This window comes from Vespa velutina, chromosome 9 (genome assembly GCF_912470025.1).
Source record: "Vespa velutina chromosome 9, iVesVel2.1, whole genome shotgun sequence".
NCBI classification, from domain to species: Eukaryota; Metazoa; Arthropoda; class Insecta; order Hymenoptera; family Vespidae; genus Vespa; species Vespa velutina.
The window spans coordinates 2,330,587-2,344,739 of record NC_062196.1 but is presented as its reverse complement, the minus strand read 5'-3'; the positions used below and the strand labels follow the sequence as shown (position 1 = coordinate 2,344,739).

The window sequence follows — 14,153 nt, the reverse complement described above, 5'->3', positions numbered from 1 at the left end:
TGCTTTCTCACTCTCACTTTCTATCCTTCTCACAAGCGTATTGTCAGATAGACGGTAGTGCGGGTGTCGAGGTCTTCTCCTTCTCTTCTTCGTCCTCCTCTTCTGCCACCACTACCACCACACCTCCTCTTCTTCCTACTCCTTCTCCTCACTGTTCCTCATTTGTGCTCGTGGACCCAACACGTTCGAATTAGTCGTCTCGTTAAGCAGCCTCGCGGTACGTCGAAGAGTTTCGTCGTGAATTTCGGACGATAGTAAAACATTTTTAATAGTTTTGTTTTCACGCATGGTATCCATTTCTAAGATGCCAAGAAAAGGCCGGAACGTTCGTTGGAAAGTGTGATCACGGGTTTAAACGAGAAACATCGATACGAATGAGAGTCCGAGAGAGAGGTCATATATCTTCTTTCGTCGAAGTCAGCTGATTCTATTGGACTCGAGTGGAGTCGACGAGTCGAGTCGGCGTATGTAGAAAGAATGTCGTCTCGGCGACAAGAGAGAGAGAACTAGAGAGATGGAAAAGCAATTCTACGACGTTGTCCTCGTAAAACCTCCGTTTCTAGCGAGGTGGAGGTGTCGAGGATATCTCTGAGTTCTTGCATTGCGAAAGGGGAAGCTGGTTATTGAAGAAAAGGAGGAGGAGGAGGAGGAGGAGGAGGAGCAGGTGGAAGCCACGTGCACCATCTCGTTCGAGAAGGACGATCGATGGGTATGTTCGATCCTACGATTGAGGATACGTAGATAGACAGGTGGTGAGCCGAGTTAATCTCGTTTAGGGCGTGTCGCGTTGGAAAACTCGATCGTCGTTCGTTGCTCGTTCGTTGCGCGTTCGTTCCTTCGAAATACGGATGGAAAAAGAAGGATAGAAGAAGATTTGACCTTCTCTTTGTACCTTCTTTTCTACTTTCGTAGCGTTTGGTAGAAATGAGACGGTTATATGCAAAATAAAATGCAAGAGAGAGAAAGAGAGAGAGAGAGAGAAGTATAAGAAATGTTTACTGAGTCGAGGAAAAAGCAAAGCGGATCTTTGAAATAAAAAGGATGAGTGAGAGAGGGAAGAGATGAGAAAGTTGACCGAAGAGAGGACGAGTATGCTATAAAACGTGTGCACATCTGTGATAGAGAGAATGAGAGAGAATGAGAGAGAGAGAGAGAGAGAGAGAGAGAGAGAAGTGTGTGTGAGAGAGAGAAAGATTGTAACTGAGAGGACAATCTTCTTCTCTGCTTCTACTATTTCCAAATGTGCAATCGTTCTTTTGCGTTGGTATAGTGTGTATATAATAGCAATTGCTCGTGTATGCGTGTGTTCAGTCATGCCACGTGCACTCGGCGAGTACACCGCGTGTTCGAAGTTCCTGGCGTGCTTCGCAAAAACCGCGATACTTGTTGCTCTTTACGTTCCCTTGACGTAATAATAGTTTGCACATACGACGAACACGGATTACGTCACTTCGCGAAGACTACTCGAGTGCTATCTGTTCGAGGTGAGGATTGTGCATTTTTTCTTTTTTGTCCTCTCTCTCTCTCTCTCCCTCTTCCTCTCCCTCTCTTCCTCTCCCTCCCTCTTTCTCTCTCTCTCTCATCCTTACCATTCTTTTGTCCCGAAATAACTTTGTCCTTTTTTATTTCGTAACTACAGAAAAAATGTTATGCAGTTAATTAGTGTTCTAATAAACCTACTTACATGCATTCGTATGCACTTCAAGGAAGTCGAGTATTTTCTGAATAAATCCAGTTGGAAGAAACAACTTGATGATTTTTTAATTCGAATGCTATGTATGTTCGTCGAAATAATATTATTCGTCGATGTGATAAAATTTTACATTTTCACATTGACGTAGTCTTATTAAAAAATTTTTCTTATATTAACACGTCCTTGTAATTCCTCTTTCAATTTGATTTTAAAGAATCAGAAATAACATAGATTGCTTTAGACGTTGAAGAGGAAAGAAAACAAAAAATACGTACATTCCTTCGGATGAAAAGATGATTTTTTTCTTTTTTTTTTTGGCGTTTCCTGAATATAAAAATTGTTGATGCAAATAACGAATCTCATCCAATTACGAAGATAGTGACAGAAGATTTGTAGAAAAGGAGGACAGGAGTACGATAGGTATAAATACATCGAGTTTCTTCCACCGTTCCTGATATTTCCGTAACTTCGAATAACGGTAGATTTTCACTTAATGTTATTTCTCTGGTCTATTCTCGCCTCGCAATTCTGATATTCTTAGACGGCTTTCTAACTTTGGTCTCAGGCGTTCAAGCTCGTTGTCCCAAGACACGCACCATTACAATTCGACTGTAAGTATCGTAAAATATTTGTCGTTGACAAATTATAATACGTTAAAACGATCTTCTTGAAATTTCTCCAAAAAAAAAAAAAAAAAAAAAAAAAAGAAATTTTTTTTTCTAAATTGATAAACCCTGATTATAAATAGTAAGATTAAAAAATTTTTAATGATTAATTGACATCTGAGTTATTATTTCTCTGAAGTTTTTCTATTAAAAAAATGTATAATTCGTTTATTTCTTTTTAAAATTCATATTCACGGTATGTTATATAAAGTATTTTCTGGTGAAGTATTTTTTGTCTATTTAGGATGTCTTCTATTGATAGTATTTTGCGGTAGGCTGTCAACGTTAATTTTCTGAGCGTGTTTTTTACTCGTAGTAAATTCGATTACTCATCGTTCCAATTTACGGTCGATGCTTGGCCTAGGATATTTATAAGCAGAGCCCATAGTATCGTGAAGTATTTTCGTTTATTTTTCACTGGGATTTTGTTTTCTTTCTTTTGAATCCTTGAAAAATGTTGAAGTATTTTCATTGTAAACATTAGAAAGCGATACATAAGGATTTTTGTAAGATTTGCCAATTTTTATGACTCTTACTTATATTTTAATTAATTTTTCATTTAATCTGGCAACCTTCAAAAAAATAGGAAATGTTCGATAGTGAAAGGATTAAAATAACAAATGACAAGGTCAGCATTCGGATATTGCTCAGAAGATAATATTATCTATTTCAGTTTAGATAATAAGCCTGACAAAATTGATAAAAGAAAAATAATTTTTCTAATCGTATGCGACGCAACTAATGCGTTTCACAATGAGTGCATCTTTTGCAGGAAGATAATACAATTGATAATAATTATCTCTAAAGAATTTAGATGATAGATAATTCGATATTTTTTTATCTACTTGACGTTGTATTCCAGATAGTACAGCACGGTTTAACGACGACGTTATTATTCCATTGAACTGTTCCTGCGTTAAGTAGAGGACGAATCACCGCGTCGCATAATCGTTGCCACTTAAACTTGACAGAACGTATGCTCGAGGCTGATTGTTATCTGAGCGGAAGGTAATGTAATGCATTGAGATAAATCGTCTTGAGAGTCGTGAACGATTATCCGATGTTATCTACCATTCTAATCTATTCACGCGCGAATGAGTCTACTACCAATTAAAATGCAACAAATGAAATATACGTAACGATATCATGTTATGAGCCGAATCAATTACAATTGACTTATATGATATTGCAATTTCACGCTAGATTCCTCTTTGCTTAGTTTTCTCAAATGATTAAGTTGATGGCAGGTGTTAGCGAGAACTATGAAATGACAAGCACCCACAATCGGTTAAGATTCGTTGATCCCAGTTGCTAGTATAAATAGATAGATATATATGCTCGTAACAAATAGCGAAGGTTTAAAGCTCTAGTCATCCAGACATAGTTCGACCTCAATTTCTCTCTCTCTCTCTCTCTTTCTCTCTCTCTATCTCTATCTCTCTCTCTCCCTCTCTCTCTTTCTCTAGTTATTTAAATATTTTAAGATTGCTATAAGAATATTTTACTATTATATATCTGTTTTGTAACTCTTAAAAAATAGAATAATTGTTTTATTATTTCATTTCATCTATGTTTTTATTCATAAAGTGAATACATTAAGATTTAAAAAAATGTGATGGTACGTTACTTTGCATTTTTATAATATATATTTAGATTGTGGTATTAAGAAAAATAGAGATTTAATGTCCTCTTGTCGTAGGTCATGGAACGTGTACGCTTGTCAAAGCATTTATTTACGCGAGGATAGCTTTTAACGTTTATGGCCGTCGTTAGGATAGCAAAACCATTTGCAGATTTTCCTTGCTTTAATGGATCGCATCATATATCCTTTGGTACGAAGAGAGTAATGTAGAAAGAGAGAAAAGAAGGCAAATTAAGAGAAGCGGAAGTTAGCACCCGTCATAATGTAACGGTGATGATCTCTTCGAGTCGAGTAACAGAGCATAAAATGTAAGAGAGGGAGAGAGCGAGAGAGAGAGAGAGAGAGAGAGAGAGAGAGAGATAAGAGGAAATATTTATTATTTGAGAATTAAAGAAGTCCTAACTCGTGTCCGACGTTTTTTTTGCTTGTAGATTCTTTGTCTCTCTTCCTCTTACTGTACGTATGTTGTAAAATCATAGCAGAACGATTTCTCAATTTTTCCAAGCATTTTATATCGTTTAGTCCAATTTTTGTAAAAAATAAATCTTTAAATCCAAACATTCGATTTGAAATTCACGTAATTCAAAGATCTTATCTAACGATCAATTTTTTTTTTTCTTTTTTTTTTTTAATAATCTTCATTAGTATAAATTGAATCATAGATTCGAAAATTAGATGTAAATTTATACTGGTGTGTTATCGGTATATACATAAATATATATTTTTTCATCGACACGATTCTGATCGTTCGTGGAAAAACGCGTCATCGACGGCACGCGATAAGGATGAATCATCAAGTACGGAAAATCGACTAAACAAAGTCTAACCTTCCTATTATTTCTTTTAGGAATGAAATATTATTCGAGAAGTAACGACTGAAAGTTAATATTATAGATATAGTAATGGTAGAATGAAATCTATACGATCAATCGCTTAATGTTCTAAAGAAAAAAAAAAAAAAAAAAAAAAATAAAACATTCGGTAATTAATAGTTACGAAAACAACGAATGAAAAAAGGAATCAAAGTATTAAGTGAATTAATAACATCTTAACAGTGATTAAAGTGAAAGTCGAGTCTTATCGTAAGTAATATTATTTTTTTATTAGAGCAAGAAATATAGAAAAAAAAAAAAAAAAAAAAAAATTAAAGAATGAAGGAGAAATAAGATGATGAGCAAGGATAATATAAAAGAGGACACAGAGGATACATAGAAAGAAAAGGAAGTTTGAGAAATGGATTGAGGGAAGGTGTGCGCGTGTTGCGCAAGTAGAGCAAGCAGAAAGTGTAGGGACGCGAAGGAGGGTGTGATGATGAGGATTTACGTAATTTGTGTATATGACTTGAATAACTACCTACATAATATAACGTTGGTGGCTTGACAGCAAGCGACGCTTTCTCGTCATGGAGCTTTAATTAAAATTACGTACGTTTGGTGCTTGTAATGCGGCGCAAGAGTTTTCCTCTCTCTCTCTCTCTCTCTCTCTCTCTCTCTCTTTCTTTTTCCCTCTCTCTTTCTTTTTCTTTATATCAACCCTCCTGCTCCATCTTCTTCTCTCTATACCACATTTCTCCATTTAGTATTTTTATGAGCTTTTCATTCTGTATATGTATACAAGTTCATATGAGTTACATTTATATGTATGCATACGTATGCGTATACAGGCATGCATGGATGGATATATATATATATATATAGTGATGTATATATATATGTGATGTATATATATACATCACTAGTTATGTTTCTTCGCGCATTAAAGGACACGAAGCTTTTTTGAAAGGCAGACATCGTGTATGGTTATTACTTACAACCACCTCCTTTCTTTCTCTCTCTTTCCCTCTTCCTACTTCTCTCTTACTCTCTTTCTAACTACTCGCGTATTCGAGTGAATTCTCATTTGCGAAATTCGTATGAAAGAGTCTTCTTTTTGCAGCTCCTTCTCTTCTTATTCTTCCCTTCTCTCTTTCTCTCTCTTTTTCTCTCTATCTTTTTCCTCTTTCTTCAATCGTAGAGACGTGAAGCCGCCAACGCCGATTGTGTCGTGGTTTGAAAACGAGGAATTGTCCTTTCGTGACGACGAAATAATACGAGACCACAATAAGGACCCTCCCCTTGCTCACACTACCGATGAAAGGGAATGCCTCTGAAAAACTCGAGTGCAGAAAGAAAGAGAGAGAGAGAGAAAGAGAGAGAGAGAGAGAGAGAGAGAGAGAGAGAGAGAGAGAGAAATAGAGAGAAAGAAGAAAAGAGAAATACAGAGGGTTGAAGGAGTTAGTCGAAGCCAGCGAGAAAATCAGGATGCGATGTTTAAATATAAGAGAAGAAATTGCTGCGATCTCGTTCTCGTTGAATTTAAAAACGAAAGTCAGGATCATCCCGACCGTAAATTCATTTCATTCTCCTGGAAATAATGTTTCAGAATAGCTAACGGGAATACGAGACTACTCACTTGCTTTCCTTCTTCGTGATGCCATTTTGTCAAGCCGATGTCATTAGCGGAGAGACTTAATTTTTTTTCTTCTTTTTTTATTTTTTTCTTTTTCTTTCATTTTAATTTGTCTATTTCAACTTGGACCTCAACGGTACGGAATTATTATTTTGCATCTTTATATTAAGCTTTTTGTTTATATTGTAGAAAAGATGGTGGCAAAGGTACGAGGATTTTTCATCTAATGAATAATATGAAAAACAGATATAATATACGTACGTAACGTAGCAACTAGATAGATGAAAAGAGAAATGTCAAATTTGAACAAGAAGGATGAATATATTAAAAGAGGAAAACTCAAAACAAGTACTTATTATGCAATACTATATTTTTCTAGTATTTATATACGCTCGAATCGTGTGGTCGAACGAACGTAATATCGATTTACGCGTGCGTAATACAAAAAGAAAGATAGATAGAAATGGATAGATATTTTTGTTTGTAGATCCAATGTATAACTTCAAAGATTACTTCATAATATTCTTCAGTTTAAATTCTTTTATTATGCCTGCGATCATGTTTTTATTTCGAATTTTTATTCGATCACAAATAAAATATTTGATTCTTTGTATTTAACAATACGCAATAGAAAAAACATAAATATACATATGCAAAATGTTAATAAACAATTATTAAATGATAATAAACAATCGTAAAATACAATTTTTATTTAAAAAAAGATAATTACCTTGATATTTTTTTGTTAATTTTACTATCTAGTTTGTTTATATTCATCAACAAACTATATACTGTTTCAAAAAAACGAGGGCTTTATATTTGCATTCTTTCACGAGTATGATTTTAACCGAGCTGCATCATGTCGACTGTGAGTAACTTTGTGAGCGCACGAGCACATATGTATCTATATATTTTTTAAAAATTCCTGCCCGATGACCGACAAGAAGAACGGGGAAAAAATGTTGGTTATCTGTAAATCATTCGACCCTCGGAAACATTTTTTTCTTTTTTTCTTACACTTTTTTCCTTCCCTCCTGCGCTCTCTCTCCCTCTCTCTGTCTTTCTCTCTTTTTTTTTTTTTTTTTTACGGGACGTCGGACTTCAAACGAATTTTTTCTCTGTGACGTCCGTTTATCCGTATTCGTTCTCCACGAGAACACAAGTATGGACATATGTATTGTTCGTATCTGATCGAAGCATTGATCGAACTATGTACAACATAGGATTTAATCTTTTCCGTTTCTGTATGGAAGTATTTCCTTTTTGTCTTTCGAAGAAACAAACGATAAATTCTTTTGACTATATCTTTTATGAAATAGTGTGAGGTCTTGTATCAAACTTAATTCTTTTCGAAATATTAATTTCTCGAGAGCATCGAACAATGACTATTTTACAATAAATATTCAACGTATTTATCAATATATGTCTATATATGTAAATGATGCATAGATATATGCATTATGGATGCGGGTTATGGTGGGTAGACAGGTATTCACTTGAAATATTTATCGATTGGATAGTAAGATTCGCGATCAATGAAATGGAAACTAGGCACGAGTCGATTTTATTTTTTTTCTATATAAAAAATTCATGAAATTCATCTCTCATTCAATTAATCGCAATTATAAATCAATCAATCCGTAATATATACAATAAGCGTAAGAAGTATTTGTATAGCAGTGAATTTGAACAAAAACTTTATATAACTTTGTTTAATACCAAAAAATATCAACAGAAAGTACATATATATATATATATATATATATATATATATTCTTAGAAATCTCTAAAACGAATGTTATTAAAAAATAACTATTTATTTATATTTGTTATAAAAATACTAACAAATTTTCAGAAATCAGGTGAAAATATACGCGTAATAAGTATTCGCACATTTCTACGTTTACAACAAAAACTATACATTTTATACCATAAACGTAAAAAAAAAAGCAATTTATTTGCAATTTTAGTATCTAGTGGGATTCTCTTTAGGTTATATAATCGCTTTAAGCTTTTGTAGCATCAAATTTACTAAATTTCTGGTTTTAATACTGAAAATATTATTCCTCTTTTCTAAAAGTGCTTTTTTAAATCTTTCTTTGAAGAAATGTGATGATCATGAATTTTTTCTTTGAGATAACTCTATAAATGTTCTATTTGGTACATTATACAGGATCCATTGTTAATTGTAAAAATACGATTGTCCTGTAATCCAATTTTATTTGCACTAGCTTGAAGATTTTGTTTTAAAATATCAATATATAATTTATTGTCCATAATACCATTGATAAATTGGAGAGAACCAATCTTATTTGCATTCATGCAGCCCCAAATTGTGACCGAGCCTCCTCCATGCTTTGTCAAATATGTTAAATTTACTTTTATTAGTAAATATAACATGATTCCAGTACTCCATAGGAACATTGACATATTCTTTCACAAATTCTAATTGTTTCTTTCTATTAACTTCATTTACGAAATATTTTCTACGTGCTACTCTACCATGGTATCCTGCAGCTCGTAAAAAATTATGCACTGTACTACTGCATACATTAACATTAAGATTATTTTTAAGTTCAGCAGCGATATTTACTGCACTTATTTTTGGATTTTGTTTTATTGTTTGAATTATGCATTGACCAGTGTACTCATTTATTTTGCGTTTTCGTCCGTTTTATGGATTATTTTTTAAAGGTTTTCTGTCTCCATATCTGTCAGTGATTCCTTGAATCGTGGACCGCGGTATATTTACAATTTTAGAAATGTCTCTGTGTTTTGCACTTATTATGTAAATTTATAATAATTTTCCTTTCTTCTTCAGTGTTTTCTTTGCCTTTTCGTTCCATTTTATGGTTATCACTGTTGATTATATATGAATTTAAAACATTATCTGTATTGACAACATCCCCAGATATATTGATATAAACTCTATTATCTTTTTATTTATTTTATATATAATGTCACAAATTAAGAACTGTACAAATATTTATTACGCGTATATTTTCTGCTAATTTCTAAAAATTTTTTAATATTTTCATATCAAATATAAATAAATTATTATTTTTTAATTCGTTTTAGAGATTTCTAAGAATAGTTATATATATTTTTTGTTAATATTTTTTGTTTACAAAACAAAATTTTACGAAAGTTTAGTTTAAATTCACTGCTGTACGAATACTTTTTATACTCACTGTAGTTAAATTTCTTTCTAACGAATTCAACGATAATGAATGGACTTTTGCAAAATTTGTTTTTTCCTTTTTCCATTGTTTTAGATTTAATTTCTATATACAAAGAAATAGAACAACGGTTTGAATAATAAGGTGTAACTACAAAAAGTTTCTTAGCATATTAGGTATTTATAAAAAAACAAATAAATATTTATTTTAAAAATTCCAACTTATCTCTATTTATTATGTTTATCAACAGGTTTGTTAAAGGGCTCCGTCACAGCGGAGCGGCCGCGTACATTGCGCCGTTTGCGAAACGTTTACGGACAGTCCGCATGCGGAATGGGAACCGGCGGGGAGGGTGGCGGTGGTGGAGAACGTCTTGAAGACGACGAAGTGAATTTTCGATTATCTGATAGGGATCGTGAAAGAGATGAAAAATCACTTAGCATAATGAGTCCGTTTGATGAGCAAGAAGAATGGGCAAAAATTTCTGAGATTATGGCATCCTTTGGGACAGGACTCGTACGAGAATCGGTTTTCGTCACTGAACTCGAAAAAGAATTCCAAACAAGATTAGGTAATGAAATTATATATTTTAGGATCGCCATATTTTTAGTTTTTCGAATGAAATTTGTGGCAATGGAATATTAACGTGTTCCTTTATTGGATATGAACATAATGAATAAATATATTTTTCATTTTCTTATTCTCAGGCTTAAGTTCTGATACCAGTAGCAGTCCTATTGTTTCCACGTCAGTCGGTCAATGGTTAGCGAGTTTAGGACTCGCTGATTATGAATCCCTTTTCATAAACTATGGTTTCGATGATCTTGAATTTATAGTAAGTATCTAAGCATATATATATTTTTTCGAGAGTTTGACTTTATTAATTCTACTAATAATTTAAATATTTGAATTTTTTACTTGAAGAATGGAGTTCTTGATGAATCCGATTTGAGAGACATGGGTATCAATAGTGATCAAGAACGTGCGATAATCATGGACGCTGCCGGCTTGTTGAATAAACGTGTGGAGAAGCATCTTGGTAGTCACTGTCAGAGCGTGGACGAATGGTTGAAAAGCATTCACATGGAGAATTATATGGAGACCTTCAGAAAACATCTTTATACCGACATGGAACGCGTGAGTCGCATCTGGGAAGTCGAGTTGGCTGCAGTATTAGAGATTCAAAAGTCTGCACATCGAAAGCGAATCCTGGCTTCGGTCAGTGGACCGAATCCTCGAGCTCAGACACGGAACGGTACTGGCCCTAACCTCGAGGATCTCAATAAGGATTTGAACACCTTAGTAAGTCGAACGTTTTATTAATATATGTATATGTCTGATGAGTTATTACTTATTAATATATTTACGATTTGATTTTTATTTAATTTTGATAATATCTGTTTCGAAACCAAATTAAAGAAATTTGGTTGATCTATATTTAAACGATTAATCAGAGAATTTACGATTGCACGATATATATTTGTGACAAAAGCAATGGTTTATTTCGATGTGATATGTAGAAACCGCTTTGGTGAATGTATTATAATTATTATTATTCACAAGTTGTAGTAGAAAGTACGTTCCTCGTTGGAAGTTTCTATTGATCGCTATTAAAATGACGCGAGCTTTCGGAAAATTTGTTGAAACCACGAGTACTACCAAACATCAAAATGTTGCAAAGTTTTGAAAAGTTCTTTTTGGCATCGTAGCAGGTTCTTTCATCGTACCAAAGAAATTTTTTCGTTATAAAAGAGAGATGTCTTTTCATATCAATATATATTATAGTTTCGTATATCTGCGATCCGATAAAGTAATGCAAATTTTATTTAGATTCGAACGAATTATTACTTAGCTATTATCAAATCAATTTAAAATTGAACCTATACGAATTAAAGTAAGAGAAATTTCGTAAAGCTTGCGAGAGGAACTTTATACACGGTTGAGTAATTGTAAATACGAAAGATCGGTTTTTCGAAACAAACGATCTTTACTGTCGTATAACAAAATCTATTGTCCGACGGATGTGACGCAGGATTCCTCGTGTAGTATACAATTCGGAAGTGTGATTAAAAGAGAACTCGAACCGTGGAATCGGAAAAGAGAAATAGAAAGAGAGAAAGGGAGAATCGGTCGATCGGTTCGTTGAACGACGGTATCAACGGAACGTGGGTAGTTTCGAATTCGAATGGCGCTTATCGATCGTCAAGCGAAAAAGCGTAAGAGACCAATTTGTCAGGATTATCACATGGTAAGGGAAAGTCAAGAAGGAGGTCGGCAAGTTGACGCGTCGATCGACGAGTCGCATCGACGAAGGGATATTAGCGGAATTTAATGAGCTAATTAAGAGAGCGCGAAACGAAGGGCTCCGTGGATGGTGACTGGTCCATACTAGTGCGTTAGGGGTATCTGGTATTATTTGATACGCTCAAGGATTCTGAACAAAAAGTATTAAGTATCGCATGAATGATCAGTTTGAAAGGTTGCTCTTCGATACGTATCCTCGTATCCTTGCGAGTGCGCACGCAAGTTCACGCATTATACGCGAAAGCTTTACGATACGTCCTCTCCAATTAGCCGCGATATTTACATTAAGGTGCGATTCAATAAAATCTCATCGAGTGTACGCAGAAAAACATTGTCAGACGATATTCGTCCTTCGATCTCCTCTCGCGTTCATGAACTCCTTTTTTCTTTTTTCTTTTCTTCTTTTCGAATGATGAGTTCACGTAACACAATGTTATTGGTAAATGAAAATATGATTTTTTTTTTCTTGATCATCGCTAAACATTACATACTTTTTATAACATTAAATAAAGAAAAGGAAAAATCGGCTAATCTGTCAGATCAGACGAATTTTATAACGTATCTTGATTTTATTTATGAAAATATCGTGAGAAAAAGGCATCATAGTTTTGATCTTTCGAATAAGCGGGACGTACGAATGACGATAGTTTCGTCGTTGTTGGTCTCTGCAGAAAACGAATATACAACAGCTGAAGGAGGAAATACGAGAGAAATTGCCGGAAACAACAGGGGAGAGTAACGGGAGTGTCTCGGTAACCGTAACAAATTCGATGAACACTGGTACACTGAGGCATCGCAAAAACAGACCAGCTCCACAACCACCTCAACGACCTAGTTCGCACAACGGTGCGATCACTGCTCCTGAACAGCTCGAGATCAGAGCACCTTCGGAATTATTATTTGGTGTACCATCTACTTTAAAGACGCAATGGAGGCATCAACCCAAGGCTCTAGTCACTGGCTGCGTCAACTATGTTGCCAACGTAAGTTCGATCGTCTAATTTTATTTATTTTTTTCGATTTAATTGTTTTGAAATAAAAGATGGTACCTCTGTATTACTTTCGAAATTACACAGTACCTGGGCTCCACCGTCGTGAAAGAATTAAGAGGTACAGAGTCGACCAAGAAATCTATTCAAAAACTCAAGAAGACTTGTCGTGACACCAGAGTCACGCCTGATATAACCCTTGCCATCTCTTATCGGGGCGTACGGTTTTTGAATACATTGACCAATGTAAGATTTTTAATCTCGTTAAGTATCAAGAGTTTTTGATCTTTACTCCAAGACTAAGTCAAAAGTCGAGACAAACACGACTTGTAATTTCAGTTATCTCACGTTTGATTGTTTAAAAAAGAAATAGATAATCGATATCAGTATATATTTAAAATATACAATAGTTGGACGAAAAAAATGGGTCATGGGTAAAAGATTAAGAACCTTAGAATTTGAAACGAGTATGGTCGGCCACTTTTTACATCACTATTTTTTCAAATTCCTGTATTAAACAGGAGCCAATCTGCGAACATGAGATACGCAACATTCACTGTGCTTGTCAGGATGCCGATGATCTTACACATTTTGCCTACATCACCAAGGATCATGCGAGTCGCACACATTTCTGTCACGTATTCTGCGTGCCAACTATGGTAAATTTATATTATATTATTTTACGTTCAGTTTTTGTTGTGTTCCGTCATTTGAAACTCGTTTAGAAAAAAATGAAATCAAGATTGATCACGATCTAATTCTAAGACGATCTTTTAATCCATTTATTCGTTCAATGGATGCTGTTTTTATATCACGGTATAGCGTTATCGATCGTAGTCGTTCGGAAACAAAGTTGCGGCTTATGCGCGGTAAAACCTATTCGTAACGTTTGATACTTTGATCTTTGGTCAAAACTTTTGAGCAGTCTCGAAGCTTTGGAACTCTATGAATGAAACTTCACGCTTGTTCCTCATGTTTTGCAACTTCAAAATACCCTCGTCTCTCGGTATGAGTACATGTACATCTTTGATACTGCTTTTTAAAGTTTCCAGGTCGTATAATAAATTCTGACTCGGACTATAAGTTTTATATAAATAACTTGAAAGCTTAAAACTAGTCAAGAACATCAATGCAAGCTTTACTATTCATTTTATATTTGAAATTTTTAATGACAGCAGACAATGATTATCTAAACTTACATTGATGGTGTTTCATAAATTTGACGGTTGTTTC

At 34.3% G+C, this 14,153-nt stretch overlaps 1 protein-coding gene across 12 annotated transcripts in view; it reads left to right on the top strand.

The window, feature by feature from the left end:
* LOC124951677 (ankyrin repeat and SAM domain-containing protein 1A-like) overlaps window positions 1-14,153 on the top strand; it is a 121,638-nt gene that overhangs the window by 45,816 nt on the left and 61,669 nt on the right. For 10 of the 12 annotated variants that reach the window (XR_007101668.1, XR_007101669.1, XM_047500443.1 and 7 more), the window contains 6 exons: window positions 9,878-10,198; window positions 10,335-10,462; window positions 10,552-10,929; window positions 12,579-12,914; window positions 13,008-13,166; window positions 13,442-13,579. Coding sequence is in view for 10 of the 12 variants with exons in the window: in XM_047500443.1 (XP_047356399.1) it covers window positions 9,878-10,198; window positions 10,335-10,462; window positions 10,552-10,929; window positions 12,579-12,914; window positions 13,008-13,166; window positions 13,442-13,579 (1,460 nt within the window). In the remaining 2 variants the exon portion in view is untranslated. The remainder of the gene's footprint in view (window positions 1-9,877; window positions 10,199-10,334; window positions 10,463-10,551; window positions 10,930-12,578; window positions 12,915-13,007; window positions 13,167-13,441; window positions 13,580-14,153) is intronic. The other 2 variants (XM_047500437.1, XM_047500441.1) reach the window with 1 other exon arrangement.